The 16,835-nt window shown below is 41.7% G+C and overlaps 1 protein-coding gene across 2 annotated transcripts in view; it reads left to right on the top strand.

Moving 5' to 3' along the window:
• The window catches only part of nbeab (neurobeachin b), a 185,390-nt gene that overhangs the window by 134,972 nt on the left and 33,583 nt on the right, over positions 1 to 16,835 (top strand). For both annotated transcript variants that reach the window (XM_029516791.1, XM_029516790.1), the window contains 2 exons: positions 16,319 to 16,436; positions 16,522 to 16,624. In XM_029516791.1, coding sequence (XP_029372651.1) covers positions 16,319 to 16,436; positions 16,522 to 16,624 — 221 coding nt within the window. The remainder of the gene's footprint in view (positions 1 to 16,318; positions 16,437 to 16,521; positions 16,625 to 16,835) is intronic.

The raw sequence follows: 16,835 nt of genomic DNA, 5'->3' as shown, positions 1-16,835 counted from the left end.
GGCACTCCATCTCTCAAGGTACAGTGTCTGCTTTGAAGAAGACTTCAAAAAGATAATGCTACACAGATCAGATAAGGAACACAAAGGCATTTACACTCAGCTCTGCTCCAGTCAGAACTGCATATGACCAGACATTATGAGGGCAAAGCGCCACTCGTTAGCTCTGACTCTCTCTACATGGATGCGGCTGAGCAGGAGGTAGTGTGTGTGAGACGGACCCTGATAGATAGGTGACTCCCATTATCATCACAGTTTATCATGTCCACACTGGCGCTAGCTTCTTGACAGGCCCATGTGAGAGTTTCATATTGTTGCCTGGCACAAATACAAATATGGAGTAGTGTCCTTTGTGTCCTCTTTCTTTTTTTTTTTTTCTTTCTATAATTTCGGGACATGATGGAGGGCAATATGAAGGCTTATAATAGTACATCATTCTTCCCACATTTAGTACACAACCAAAACATTACACTTTTGTAGATATATTTCTTGAGGATATGGAGCATTTTATGGAAGGTTTTCATGTGGTGAGAGGAAGCTAAAAGCCTCATCCCCTCTCAGGCTTTGACAGTCTCTTCCCTTACTCTCTCCCACTGTCTGTAGCCCAGCAGGTACTTGCCTTTTATTGAAACCAGACCACCCTCGCTTTCCAGGAGATCTCGCTTCAAGTCAGATACCTCAGAATCCAGTTGCACTGCTTAAGTGTGTGCTCCAGCCTTTTGCCATAAGCATGCGTGATAGAAGAGGGGATTTTCATTGAGATTATCACCTCTTAATCTAAAGCATGTGGTTGCACAGATCTCAGAGTAACTCAACCTGCTCTGTAGTCCCAAGACTCCAGCAGTTGTCAGGTCTCGCCTAAGACAATCCAATCTTCTTACCCGTATCTTTACCATTACAACATTGCAAGCTTTGTTGCTACATTCACCATCCCGCAAGGCTATTGGAGCCCCTCCAGCGTGATATATGGGACTGTGAGTTGAGCACAGGCCTATTTCTGACCCAGCAAAATGCATGCGTGATTGTGTAAATCAATACAGTGACTTCTGCTTCCCCTAATTTTGCTCAAGCATGTGACCCTGTTTTGAAGGCCTCTTTGTTTCCGCAGCATGCCTCCACAGTTATTCATTTTTTCTCCTCCATTTTTCTTTTTCCTTTCTTCTTGCAAGACTTATCGTCCTGTTAACATGGCCAACACAGGGTCAATGGTACTTTCCTGAAGGCCGAAATTGCCCTTTGAAGACACCACTCGTGTTTTTCGTGACTTGAGATGAAATTCCGCTGATTGTAGCGCTCAAATGTATGTTGACTTGTTTCACCGCCCAAGGCTTTATGGCCTCTTTGTCCATATAGATTCGGTATATATGCTGTAAATGCGTTTAACCAATGCATATGCTTTCATGTACAAATAAGCATAATCTGTGTACATGAGTATTACATGATTAATTTATCGTGTTGAAAACAACATGCAGCCTGCAGCACAGATTAAAAATGATAGTATTTTATCTTCAGGACAAAAACTGAGTCTGCAAATTTTGTAAAGCTCATTTTATCAACAAAATGTTTTATAGTGACGTTCACTTTTTCTTTATTTACCATGACTATTAACAAATTGCTGAGCAGCATTATATTAGTATGGAGTTTAGCTGAATTTAAGCTGGATCAAAATCATTATTAATAGCAATCTTCTTGCAGGAAATGTAATCAAAAGTTATTTTGTTAATCCTATTACAAAAGAACAAATAAGGCCTGCCATAAGCTTTTTTCATTAAATTTCTGTGTTCCTTTAGGATGCAAGAAAAAGATTCTCAAAACGTTACACTTACAAAGGCAGTTTACCAGTTGGTCACCAAGCTAATATGCAGCTTAGTCAAAGTGGCCTTAATAGGATGACATATTTCTGAATAAATCAGATTAAAAGGATTGACACTTCCGAAATGTGACATAAATACTGGCTCTCAAACTGTGTGAAATAATATACTTTAATCTCATGGGATAGCCACTCACTTTGACACCTTTTCTATAATTTCATATGTCATGAAATGAAATTGTCATTGGGATTTTTAATAACGAAACATTATTATTCCAAGCAATCTGGTATCTCTGTAGGAGGCCAGTTAATTTTTGGGCCCAGAGCCTCGCTGAGGACCCCCATTGGATTGTGTCCATTCATTTGTTTTATTCTGCACAGTGCATTAGCAACCTCCTTGGGAGAAGTAAGGAAGCTGGACTGCTTGCCAGAGGCTCACAGAAACCCTCTAGTAATCAACTCAACGGGCTCTATTTACTGTCAACCATATCGATATCATATGCACACACAGAACACACCACACACATCACCATAATGGACATTTTGAGAAAAAGCAGAGCTGGAGGAAAGTGTGAATTATGAAACTTAATTGATTGTCTCAACCTCATTTGGCCCTTCACCCCTCCCCTCTGCAATATGGTACGCTTGTCAGCCTTTGTGATAAATTACATGCATGTATTTGCATGAATTTAGCATGAATACTTCAAGTTTTGTTTGCCAAATTAACAATCCAGAAAACGTCTAGTTTTCGGCACAAAAAGGAAAATGCAGGCTTCCATATTGTTCAGTGCACTTTATTCTTGAACGTGTTTTACGTTGGCAGTTCAGTCAGTGAAAAATCTGGTGCAGTGCTTTGGACTCTTTCCAGTTTATTCTTGTGGTCTGTTTTCTGTGCATGTTTTTTCAGCATCCTTTTCCCTGTGCCCCCCCATTAAATTGGAAGGGCCCAGATTACATTCAAATATTGACTAGTTTATTTCTAACCAGCTAGTTATTTTCTTTTATTCATCATAGAAAACTATGCCCTTTGACTTCCATCGTGCCTGTTGTGATAGTCAACCATTCAGCAGCACCAGCTACAGTGTGATTTATCTTAATGTCTGCGAGATGTCCACCATCTAAAGGTGGGTGTCATAATCATCTGCTCACTGACCCCATGATGCTCATTTACAATCCTCTCTGCAGTCCTTGTGTCTTACGTGTAATTTCAAATCTGTGCTTAACTGAACACAGCTCTCACCCACATGCCATGTGATCTGAGGGCAGGAATACATCTAAGCACAAAACAAAGACAATGGAAGAGTTGGTGCCATTTTCTATGTTTAGGGCTGCTAGTAATAAAATGCTGCTGGTGAGGCCTGTGATGAAATTAGGCGATGTTGCCCAAATAAGGGATGAAGGGTTCATAATTGCCAGTCCTAGAGATCTGAGGTGCCGGGTGCCAACTGTCAGAGCAGGGCTAATGATGACAAATGTCTCTCAATGCAGATTGCTGCAACAGCACGGGTGTGCAGCTGAGAAAGAACAAGGAAAGAAAAATGCAAGGGGCCTAATAAGAGTAAGCTTGTGTGCACATATTTAATGACCTACATGGAAACAAAGCTCCCCAACTGATGGTCTGACTTTCAAAGTACTCCAGCTTGATACTGTTCTGAGCTCCCATAAAATGGAGCCACCTACAGTACCAGTGACTGATATTAATAGTCATGAGTTTGTGACTATGAAGACTCACTTCCTGCCACTGCAAGTGACACATTTTGTAAAAAAAAACAAAAAAACTGTTAACTTAAATTTCCATGTAACTTGGCGAATTATTTAAAAATAAATAATAGCATGTTGGCAAAAATAGTGCTATATTTATCCAGCAATCCAAAACCTTTGTTTATCATTCTGTAAGATGGCAAAGTGCAGTAAAATATGAAATGGCTTGTTCATCCACGGGTCATGTAGGAAACAATCTGTTCCTGGTTAATACAGCTAAACTGCCGTTAGTTAATATGGCTTTAAAAAAAGTTTTTGTGTCTCAAAAGTGCTCTTGATTTTAACCACCTTTGCATCCGGGGGCCATAAATCTGATTTCACTTACTGTGACGTAAGGCTCCTGCTAATAAAAGAGCAAATGCAGAGTGTTGCATGGCCAGATTTCCCCAATTTGTTGCATGAATGGCTTTTGAAAGGGGTCCCTCTCTGTACAAAGGGAATCTCTTCTTTGTTTGGTTTCGCCCCATCTGTGTCATCTGGTGGTCTGTGGAAGAGGGTGGTGTCTTGGGGTGCTCCCCAGCGGCGTTGCCAGTTGTTTTATGGACTCGGCGGAGTGGTGCTGGGAGTTCATAAGTTGGCTGGCCCATTGTGTGCTGAGCCCAGCTGACACGTGTGAATTGACTCCAGCATATTGACAGATCATTTCCATTAATGAATCGGAGGAGTCTGCCTTGTTTCACTCTGTGATTTATGCCCTTGCTTCATCATCCTCAGAGCTCAGGGTTAACTAACAGCCCCCTGAATGACTTGAGCGCAAATAGCTAAATGATGGCAGTGTGCTTTGTTCAGCTGTTTCATATGTGGATGTATATTCTCAAAGTGATCTTCAAGTATATATCTTAAGTTAACGCAAGTGAATTAATGTAGATAGGCAAAATTTCAAGTTTCTCTCAGTGGACATATTGTTACCAGAGATGATATACGACTATCCTTAGACGCTCTTAAAGTCATTTGAGCTTCATCTATTTTTATATTTCATATAATTGAATGTTAGTCAGTATGACAAATTATTATCTGAAAATGATTGCCGAGGGAAAATCAGCACATTGGCACAAATATGAATAATAAGTTGTGCAGTTTATTTTCAACATATCATCCTGCACAGCAAAATTCACATCAATCCGAGAACTTACTGGCTCTCCTGTGTCGGGGATGGGTGGGCTGTTTATGGTTTGAATATTGAGCTCCTTTTGTCTGTAACCGCTGGTGTCTCATTAGCTCGGCCCCGATCCTCCATGGCGAGTGTCCAGCTTGTTCAAAGCAACAGCCACACACTGCTGATAGTGCTGGCCTCAGCCTGGCCTGTCACCCCCACCACTGCTGCCACATGGAAGGCACATTTGCTTGCCACCATTTTATGCTGCTGTCACCCTCCCCTCAAGAGTGAGGGGAAAGAGGGGAGGTGAAAAGGAAAGGAGGGAAAGAGGGAGGCTCACCCTGAGCGGATGCTAGACAAAGATGGCAGCAGAGACATTTTGTCTACTTTGATTAGTTCTGGTGGTGGTGAGCTGTGCTGAATATTAGCCTGTTACTGGCAAAGCCACACATCGAGGAGCACAGACGGAGAGCATGTCACAATCAAATCTACCCCACCTCATTTCCATCTTTCTCTCTGAAAAAGTGGGACATATGGGGCATAATGCCAATTGCTTATTTTATACGGTAATTAACATCCCTCAAACCGTGTTATGTGGTAGGTGTGTCCCCACCGTGACAAAGTTTCTTACAAATTTACATATACGTTCCAAATAAGGTAAAATATTTTGAGATTCACACAGACTACAAAGGTTTAAGTCATGAGGAAAAAGTGTGTTAACTTTGCTGGCCTTCACTCATAAGTCATAGTGTTGTTGTGACAGCTTCACTTTCAGCCAAGCTCAGAAGCATCAGAATCAGTGCCGTCATTTCTTTGAGTATCTTCTATCTGGTATCTGTCAGCTTAAATTGGGACCCTAACTAAAACCATCCACAGTGCTATGCTTTTTTTTTTTTTTAGGTGGTATGTTCAGTAATACATGTGAATGAAGGACAGTTGGGTATATTATACGTTTGTTCATCCTTGTGATGAACTTGATTGGTAGACCTTTTTCTGGTGATCAGCATCGTGTCATAATCGCCAACCGCAAAACTCCTTTTTGGAGCTCCGCCAAAACACAGATGCCTCATCTGGTTTTTTCTTTTGCACCTGATTCTTTTGTTTACCTAAATAACAACATTCACACAGCAAGTCCCTGATTGGTGCCCTGGTGTGTGTGGAGATGTATCTGAATGTTGTTTTGTCCTGCTGGGCTTTCATCTGTTGGGCTCATTATGGTCGTCATCTCACTGGGCTCCATTAGAGAAGCTCAGGAGACAGGCTCCCCATGAAAGAGTCATGATGGACAAAGAAGTGCTGATGTGCAGATTCCTGCCTCCAGGCTTTCACCTGCTCAGGAACAGCCCCGAGGCGAAAGGAACAAGGCCGCTCAGACCAACCAATAAAAGATTGAAGAGTTAAAGTCAGAGTTTCTTAGTATTGAACCAGGGACCTGGAATTGCTGCTAAAACAAAAGGCAAAAATCATCGATGAATCAGTAAGTGAATTTTCTGAATCTTCTTCCAATAATAGAAAACAAACAAGCCAAAAGAGAAGAAAAAAGTGGATGAAAGAACCAAAAAAGCTAGATAAAGTTCTGCCGTTCTACCCTGTTAAATTTCAAACGATTTTATTAGAGTGTCAGTTCTGTGGTCTTGGAAGGGCTTGGGAGGAGTCTGAGCGGGGAGTGCAGTGGCAGGGTGAGAGCATGTCTGCCGTTGACACCATCTAACGAAGGGGGGATTAGGAGTTTACAGAGGCAGTAATATGATAGGTCAAAAAGAGGAGGCACTCCTCCACAGCACTTGGCTCTGTAATGAATGATTGACTGGAAAAGGAGAAGCTGCCACTCGCTGGCTGAGTGCTCATCTTGACGCCTGCCGCACCGCTCCACAGCTCTCCTTGATCACGTTTCACTGCTCCCTTCTCATCTAAGGCACCAGTCTGCAGGGAAAAGCTGCTTTTCCCTCTTATTTTTCTCCCTAATTTACACATTTAAGACATTTTTGTTTGCTTATTTGCAATTCCTTTTTTTGTCAGTGAGCCTCTCTCTATCAGTCCTACTCCCAACCCTCAAACCTGCTCCCCAACACACACACATACACACACACACACGCTTCCTTACAACCTTCCCTTTCTTTTCTGTTTGCCTTGAGGCAATGAACTAATTTCAGGTTCCATAATTGCAGTGTGTTGTACACCTGTCTGCTATTAATTCTCCCCAGTCTCTCATTCTCTCTTTTAATGAGATATTATTGTAATTATTGTCATTATGCTATTTTCTGTAATGAACTTGATTGATGTTGTTGTTATGGCACTATTTATTCCCTATAATTAGTGTAAATGTGTTGAGGACTCCTACAGGCACTGATAGTCTGAGACTGTGGTTATGGGTAAACTTAGTCCCTCACTCGCTCATCAGCTGACCTCTACGTTCCCGCTTAGAGCCGAGCTTGTGTTGGGTATGGAGAAGAGAGCTGAGCAGCCTGGTCACCACTGAATAGAGCCCTGCTTGTAGCCATTTTAAGACCATTACAACAGTGAAAGGCTACACAATGGCCAGTTCTGGGCTTTGTTTCAGCCTGTCACTTGCACCCTGTGAAAATCAAATAGCGCTTTGGCTTAAAAGAAAAGGTGAAAAAGGTTTTACCTTTACTCCCATTTTTGGAAAATCTGGTTGTGTTTTCAAAGGGAAAAATGTTTTCAGCAACTTGATTTAGAATGTTATTGTTGAGGAGGCAAACTACTGGAAGGAATGCTAAAGAAAACCTCAGATGAATGAACTATGTTGAATTTTTTTTCTTAGTGGCCCTCAATCCAATTAGGAGTTTAATAAGGGTCATACATAGGGACTTCACGCTGCAGGTTGGTTTCTTTTGGCTGCCTTTAGGGAGTAGGGTGAGGTTAAAGTTGGGATAGGGCCTGGTCTCTTTAATGTGTTGTGAGGGGTCTTGTGCCCTGGTGAGTCATTGAAACTGTCTTGGGAGCACAGATGATCTTTTCCGTTATTCTGAAGGCGAGGTCGGGGATAATCTGACACTGTGGTTTCTTAGGTGGTAACAATTACCTGATTTCTCACATGCATCTGCTTCCCGCTCTCACAGGCTCCACGGGTGTTTTCTCCTTTGCATTTAATGCTGTCAGGAATAAAATTTGATTTCAAATACTTATAATTCTTTGGATCAAAATCCTGCAATCACTTCAGTAGTTGTTGCGAATTTCGTCCCCTCATTTTTCGCACCTTACCTGGGAAGCTGAAAGACCTCTTGAAAAATGGAATGTGGTAAAAGAGCAGAAAGGTTATATGGGTCCTTAAAGGGGCCTAAGTAGATTTTAATCTCTCTGTATGAGAGAGACGGTGGGTAGGAAAGCCCTAGGAGTAGAAGCGGACACGTCCAGCCTTTGTGTGTTTGTTCACATGCTGGGGAGCTTTGAGCGTCTGACAGCCGTTTAACTCCACACAACCTGGTTCTCAAGTGCCATCGTTTGGCCGCTCTTGAATCCTGTTAGGAGCCATAATTACAATTCATGCACTCCTTGCACTTCTTTGAAGACGCATTGAGAGAGTGAAGGGGGGTATGGAGAGCTTGAGAGAGACTGGACCTTCATCAGTGTTACCTTCAGTAGACTGTCCGTATACCCTGGCCTGCGATGTCTACAGCACATTTCATATTCAGATCCATAAAATAGCAACTGGCAAAAAAAATCAGCAAACAATGAACGTTTGGATTATTTACACACATGTATGGAGCGGTTCTAATAGGGAAAATGGAAATATGAATTTCACAGCACAGATTCTATGAAATTGCCATTATTTTCAGAGGGCAAACAACTTCTGAATTCATGTAGGAGTGAAGTGAAGCACATTCAATAACTTTCAAAGGGAAAGAGAAGAAAGGGTGAGCATAATGCCTAATAGGTGCTTTAGTAATTTCTGAGTTTTCATAGCTTAATCCGTTCTGAAAAGCTTGGGAGAAAAAAGGCTGCAAATGGCCCTCAGTATTAATTTGATGTGACTTCTGTACAATAAGGGCTGTGGATCCCAGAGGCCCATTTTCAAGCTTACCTTCTTTCATCATCCTCAGCCCTTGGAACTTTTGCCTAAATGTTTCATGAAACCACGGCTGTAAGCCTCTTTGGTATTCTGTCTTTATAACGCCTGGTTTAAGACTATTATTACACCGTGTTCAAGGCAGAGGAGCACATACAAACAGTGAAGCTGCCTCTCCATTGTGTGAAACCCAAATTGATTTGGTTCAATTGGGAGAGCACTTGTATTAAAACACACACATTCTATGGCTCATTTCCCCCCTTTCATTTTGGAGTTTTGCAAATGTAAATGATGGGTGGTTTCCCTCCTTCCTTTTACAAATGAGACTATTCTTCCTAATTTTCTTAATGTGTCTTTGAAATTTTAAAGCAAATCAAATCATGGTTCTGTTATGATTTATGTTTGTCATGAATTTCAACAAACTCAATGAGGTTACTCAATGTAACCTCATTGAAATACCAAAAAGGAGCCTTATTGTTATTCAGATTTTATCTCGATATTTAACTTAGATAAATTTAAAATGAAAATGAAATGTTGCACTGTTGCTGCCAGCATGTACAGACCTTCCTCTATCTCCCAACCCCCCATATGTTTTTGTAAAAAATTCAAATTTCTGATCTCTAGTACCTCTGTGAGATTCATAAAAGCCCATATTTTGTTTTTCTTTAGCTGCAGAAAGATAAAATGGGCGAAAGATCCACTTTGTTATCAAGTATGCCTGTGATGAAGTGCCTCAGGAAAGCGTAGGCTGTATCTCACAGCTTCCTCTACTGTGGATGCTTTGTACCACATTTTCTCTCATTATAAAAATAATGTCAGGGATATAGATGCATGTTCATTGTTTTACAATTTAGAGAAACAAAGACTATTTTCTTTCTTGTGTCTTTTGTTTACAGCAAAGAGGGGGATCCTAGCAAGGGACACACTGGGTGGGTCAGTGACCCTAGAGAAAACAGCTTGCATTAATATGGTCTAATCCAGTGTAATTAGTCAAATTACAGCACGCCAAGCAGCTTGTCACGGGCTGTCGGCTTTGGCAGGCACACAAGATGGCCTGGAGTCCCACTTCATAACAGTGAGACCTCAAAAGCTGCACAACTGCACTGACTTTTACTTGTTTCAGTCTCCTCCAACCTTCCATCTTGACCAGAATAGGGAGGGCTCCTTTAGTGATGCTTGCATGTTTTCACCTTTCCTGAGTTGCCTCCCATAGCCCCCAGCTCCAGGCTCGGCTTTCTGCCCGCCTGCTAAGGTGCATCAAAATGATATGCGGCTTCATAGCATGGGCTACAGAAAGTCATAGTAATTATGTCAGCGCTGCGCTCCTCCTAGGTGATTTTATGAGAAAGAGTCAGATGTGTGCTAACTAGTGCCGCTAAGAACCAAAGACATGGTTAAGACACTTCCTCGTGTCGTAGGATTAGCAATGGTAAAAAGATTTAGACTATATAATTACATGAGGATAAAGTACAAATTATCTTGTGCACTCAACAGCCAGATTATCATCCCTTGCAAGCACTGTTCAGCCCCAAGGGGTGAGCCTGGATCACAAAAGGCCTTCATTAGCATAAATTTACAAGTCCGACTCGTTCAGAGAAGCTGATAAGAACCTGTTCCACCTTTGCTTTGGCTCTGAATGGTTTGTTGTGCTTTGGCAATGACAGATAAGTCAGAGTAATTCCTCTTTATGCCTGAAAAAATGATGCTCCAGATTCTGGCTGTATCCCGAAGGTGTCACCCACGATAATCCTCAAAGAGCGTCCAGCAGAAAGGGGGCTGTGTGTTTTCCAGATGATATACTGCGAATGACAGAAAGAATTATATGAAGGAGGACAAATCTGTAACATATTATTAAGCAATTCCCAGTGAATAACAGGGATAAAAGGATAACGGATGAGGGTGTCGTTATTACCTTGGTGCTGAGGGAAGCGCCAAAGCAAAGGTAGAGAGACAAGATTAATTGAGGACGAGTGAGGCACTCATTGCTCATCAGGCCTTCTCGTCTAACCACTTGCTCTTTCTGTCCCTCTCCTCCTCTGTCTTTCTGCCTCTCCATCCTTGTCTCGTTCTTTCTCTCCTTCTCTGTCTTGCTCTGAGCCCTCATGCCTCCCACACACCACTGAGAGAGAGGGAAAAAAAAGAAGTTGGATTTAAAGCGATCAGCTTGGCACTCTCAGTGGCAGCCAAAGGAAGCTGGTACCCAGGCCAGGAAGATTTCAGTCATCTTAAGGCTGACAAGTCCCTGAAAAAGTCCCATTAGGAAAAGCTTGCTGAAAAGACCCCATACCAAATGACTGCATTCCTTCTCTCAAGCTCAGTGAAGGCATCCTCAAGCTGTTTATCTGGATGATGTGCTTGCTAAGTGTATTCATGTGTAAGTGTGGATGTGGCGATGAGTGGGTCAGTACTTGAGTATCTTCATAATTATTTGTTTACTCACCAAGTATAATTGAAGTTAGACGTTGGATGTGTGAAATCTGTGTCTTGCTATCGAAGTTCTTCAAAGGCCCGACAAAGAGCCCCAGAGAGGCTACACTGTAGATGGTTTGTCAATGGAAAGCCACATTAGAGAGACGTATGTTACCCAACCACACTGCATTATTAAAGGGAGGACTCAAGCAGCAATATCATCCACGTAGCTAACAGCCAATTTTTCTGTGGACTTGTAAGAATATTTCCTCAGAATTTTTTTTTTTTTGCAATTTATAGCTTACTGCTCTTTATGCAGAGCCCTATACATGTGAAGGGTAAAGGTATGAACACAAAGAGAAGACAGCTGTGTGTGAATGTATGAATAATTCTGATAATAGCTAAATACATGATATGCACAAGTATGATTAATTATGGATCATAAGATAACATCATCAAAGAGTTGTTCGTGTATATAGCACTGCAGGAAGGAAAGGCATTTTATTCTAACCTATCTGCTGCCATTTGCAGTCTTTGTGTAAATTCTCAGTAACTTTTATTCATTTATATTTTAACATAAGCCCGTAAACATTTTTCAAGAGCCTCTTTAAGAAGTAATTGCACTCTAGGAGAACAGCTCCTCCCACCTCTCCTACCACGACAGTGTTGAAGACAGCGCCGCAGGTCCTGCTAATATGCATGAAATACCATCCCTGACATAAATGTTATTGACAAACTTGGCTGGACATTTGGGGCAGTGAACTGCCAGCATATTTAATGCATATTCATCTCCTTTATCCCACTGGTCTTGCCAGAGCACCCAAGCTGTGTCATCTTGCCACACTCCAGCTACCACACAAATGTATAGTGACACTGATTATGCAAATCTGTATCTTGTTTTCTCCCAATACCTGCATTAGGAGCTTTCTACTTTATTGAAGTTGAGATGTGGGTTTCTCAGAGAGGAGGCAAGTGGAATGCCAAATTTTTTTTTTCCTCCATAATCTGGTGGAATCTCTCACATTTTTTTTTTTTTACACTTCATAACAGTTGTCACATTAAGTGATGATCAGATGAGAAATGTGCTTTGAAGCTCAGGCATACATTATAAATCTTTGAAGGATGTAAAAGGGATTAAAGTGTGGATTCGGGCATGTCATGGTCATACAACTAAGATTTCTTTCCATGTGACTTACTAAAGTTTAATATTCTTTCAGGGCTTTATTTTCACAGTATGTAGAAGACCTGAGTCTTTTGTTGATAAGAATATAGCTAATGTGTTTTCAGTGCACCTACTTTTTTATAGAAAGATGTTTTATTCTTTACTTCCAGCAGTATTTATGATTTCATCTTGTCCTTTAATTTGTCATTATACATTTCTATGAAAGACATTAGCAGCCGCTTTATTTATCATTCTGAATACTCCGCCCACCTCACTGTGAACAACACTGTTACACTATTATCTATTTACACAGTGTTTCTGGATGCTGTAAGTCTTCTGTTTTATTGCTTGTAAACAATGAAAAAATGTGAAATTTTCTGTAAAGAGAAATTAGCTTTCTCAGGTTTTTCTCAGTTTTATTCAGCCCAGATAAACTTACATTTACAGCATTTGTATTAGAAGCAGATCTTCGAGCCTTATCTAAATCTAAATCTGACCTTAATCTAAAAACTAAAAGAGAATCGCAGCTAACACTAAAAAGATGTATTTCATTTTTTATGATTTGGATCACAATATCCCTTAAGTATTTTTTTGTGTGTGTTAATCTTCCCAGCTCAGATTTTTCCTATTGCATTTCAACTGTTTTTTTTTGTCGTCCTTGGCTGATGATGCCCTCCTACTCTCCTACTACTGAGAGTTGCTCTCTGCTTCGCCGTTACCAGGCCTTGTGCTTTTGCTTTGCCTTTTTCCAACTGCTCAACCTCTTCTCAGATTTGGCCCATATTGCCTGGGGTCAGCCATTGAATACCATATATGCAGTGTGTGCTGATCCTCCAAATTGCCATGTGTGAAATCCATCCCACTCACTCCTGGGGGAGTACTCATATCACTCAAAATGAAACTGCCTCTTGTATCCGTCCCTTTTTCTTCCACCTCGCTGTTCACTAGAGCCGCCTGGGACCATACAGCGGTGAGGCTTTATAGTGGAAGCCTATTAGACAAATCTGAAAAGAATGCAATGGAGGTCCTGTGATACCAGCTTGTCAGTGTTCCACATTCTCATATAAATATATCAGTCATGCTGGTTTGGAGGTCTCACTGAATTATAATATTTTCATACCTATTTTGTTTATAGATGCAGTGGAGCAATGTTATATTGTTCTATATGGGAGAGAATGGTGAGGTTTCTTTGCTTTATTTATTAATAACATCTGTCATACTGTCTCAGTGAGTATAGGGTCAAAAGCTATTTGGAAGTCAGAAGTGATTTAGAATCTATTTCTATGTATGAAGTGGCTTCCTATCACTTTTAAGTGTAACATGTTCCATTTGAGCATCTGCACATTATTATAAATGAGTTGCAGCCTAAACACTAGTGTCACCTGTGCTGCTCCTCATCTCATCCGTCACAATATTTTCCTGTTTTCTGCCTGTGATGTTCTACAGGCAGAATGCAGCCTGCCCTCTGTCAAATCGGGGAAAGAAGAGAAGGCAAATAAAGGAAAGAGAGACCAGAGACGTTAAATTGCATTATGGCTATTATGCGGGAGAGGTATGTCTCCATGCAGCTGGCAGAGCAGCGCATGCGCCTGTGGCTCCTAATGAGCCTGCGTGGAGGGGCCTGTGTGGAAACAAAAGGCTGTGCTTGACGGCCATACCAGACCGCTCCACCCGCCCCCTCGCTGCACCCCCAGCCCTGAGCGTGACAGACCAAGAGCAGAGCGCCGGTCCCTTCCTGGTGGCGTGATTAGATTGGGGCCGAAGTCTCCAGCTGGCAGGCCTGTCTGTGACTGGAGGCGGCCGTCCCCAGCGCTTGTCACTGGCTGACACCTCTGACAGGCAGGGGACAGCTTCAGCAGACAGGTTCATTAAATGGCATTTTTTACAGCTGGGCCTCCAAAAATGAGGGCTGGGCTTTGTCAAATCTCCAAATCTGCAGGGGCCCCCTACATGTTGGTTTAGACCAAAGCTTTGTTGTTATGACAAATTTTTTGATCTGGGTTGTTTGAAATCAGCTCCTTTTTCCTCCTCTTTAGCCCCTCTTTTGTTGACAGCTAGCCCTTTGGCCCGCACTGTCACAGCAGGAAAAAATGTTCACTTTAGTTGGGTTAAAGAAGCAGCCGGTGATAGGGTTATATTCTAACAGTAATATTCACTTTAGATTAAAACAATTTGGGGGCATTATGTAGTTCTTAAGAAGTGTTTGCTTGTCAAATGTGTGTAAACTAAACATTTGCTTTCTCTTTCTATGATATAACAAATGAAGAATTAGCAAGGGAAATTTGACAGTGATCAATAGGAATATAAATTCATGAAGTGAAGAGAGACAGACAAACAATACTCTAGATATCCAGGTAACTTAATATGTATTCAAATGAAAGCCAGCTAGTGCCTTGACGGAGGAAGCTGTTGTAGCCTTCCCATGATGCAAATCTGTGCAACTTGCCTTTCAGCGTTGCACTCAGAAGACTACTTCCAGAACATCTGGCTGAAAAGCAGGAGGGATGAAAGCTATACTGCTCCATAGTGAGCTTCTGCTGGCCAACAGCAGTGTGCCCGCAGCCATCCCTCCATCTCACCTCCCTTCCTCTCTAACCCCCCACCCCTTCCAGTCAGCACACTGCCTCCTCTGGGCTACGCTGTCTCTATGACAACTGTTTGAGTTGGGGGTTGCAGAGGTGTAAAGCAGGGGCATTACTAAGAGGAGAGCACTAGAGATGCTGTGTTGCACATCCAGCATCTCCACCTAATCCAATTTTAATTGAGCTCCAGAGATTTTGGATGTGGCACGGAGGTCGGGCATGAGCTATTCCAGGGAGAAATTAAGGCAGCCCGACTCACGCTGCACTCTTCCAGCCTGTCACTATTTTAAATGAGCATTAGCATCAGACCTAACCCAGCCGAACATCTCACTCTGCCCCCCTTCTTCCCTGCAGACTCCTATGTGTGATTATAACCTGGGGAGTTGATGAGGTTACTCCCTGGCTCGCGCTGTTGGGCAAAATTGTTCAGTCAGTGGGAGGTGAGGTGGAAGGAGGGGCCAGGGGGGAAAGGTGTGTGAGGGGGCCATTCTCACCTGTCAGAACAACTGTCTAAGTTTTTCTCTATGTTGACCTGCAGTCCCAGTAGTGCTGCATACACTAATGATCCACTGTCTGTTTTCTTCTCTCTTTGGCATGATGGTTTTTATTGATTGTTTATGTCACTGACACCAGGGGGTCATTTTTTCAACCACCACTTCTCTCTTGTTATTGACCATCTGAAAAAGTGGCAAACCTTCAGAGTAAATCTATAGAATGCTTCACAGGGTGCAGAGAAGTTCCCAAAGATATGTTACAGACCATAAGGAATGATTTAACTGCAATATAGACATTCCTTTTTTTTTTTTTTTTGAAAACTTTGAATCATTAAGAATTATTACAATTGTTTTTATTATTTATTTATTTATTTTTTACTGCCTTACCTTTATTACTAACCAATCTCAGGTTTGAAGCCGAGCTGGGTTAAATAAACAAGAATAATATTCCAACAACTACTCTTACGATGCTCATACAAAACACATTTTGCAAAATTCGAAGTTAAACAGCTTTAAAAAAAGATGATTTAAAAAGAACAGCAGTTAGCACATTTTGAACATTGAGCTGTCTTTTGCAGAATTTTATTTTACCTTGTTTACAGAAACATACTTTGGAAAACATAGTTTACTTGAGTTGGTTTGGCTTTTCTGTCCATTGCACAACAAAGCAGCAGATCAGCTTACAGCAATAGTTCAGTTCAAATATTTAAAATCACAATCAGAGTAGAGGCTGTTATTCCAGTGCCATTGCACAAAGACTGATCTTATCTGATAATCTGAAAGGCTGTGCAATACTGAATGTCATATTGGTAACATTCTGTGGTGGTAGTGTTTTCTTTTCTTTTTTTTTATAGGCAACTATTACATTGATCCAGCTGAAATGGGACAAAACCAATATCATGTTTAACATGATACCCGGTTTTCTACAAGTATAATAACCTAAAGACATTTCTCTCCTATTCTCTCTGCCCCTGTAGGTCTTAGCATACACTGAGGGTTTACATGGGAAGTGGATGTTCAGTGAGATCCGGGCAGTCTTCTGCAGACGCTACCTCCTGCAGAACACAGCGATGGAGGTCTTCATGGCCAACAGAAGTAAGCTGAGTGCCAATTATAACTTCTGAAATCCAAGGCTTTTTCTCTCCCACCATCATTAGGTCATGTCTCTCACTGTTCACAGCATCAGTCATGTTCAACTTTCCTGACCAGGCCACGGTGAAGAAAGTGGTGTACAGTCTTCCCCGAGTTGGAGTGGGTACCAGCTACGGTCTTCCACAAGCCAGGTAGGCCACAGGTGCTAGAGGAAAATCAACAGAACACCGTTCTGTTGATATTTTTTTAAACCGAAATTCCTTTTTGCCCGTTGTCACCTCTTGTGTGTTGTGTGTTGGGGCATCTGTGCAGCCTGGCCTGCGGCAGTCATTTGAAGTCCCATTGCTCCAGTCATTGAAGTGAATGTGCAGTGACCCTGACTGAACTGACCTAATTCTCTGA

The sequence above is a fragment of the Echeneis naucrates genome, chromosome 13 (assembly GCF_900963305.1).
Source record: "Echeneis naucrates chromosome 13, fEcheNa1.1, whole genome shotgun sequence".
Taxonomy (NCBI): Eukaryota; Metazoa; Chordata; class Actinopteri; order Carangiformes; family Echeneidae; genus Echeneis; species Echeneis naucrates.
The sequence above is the reverse complement of the archived record's forward strand: the minus strand, read 5'-3'. Positions and strand labels throughout refer to the sequence as shown.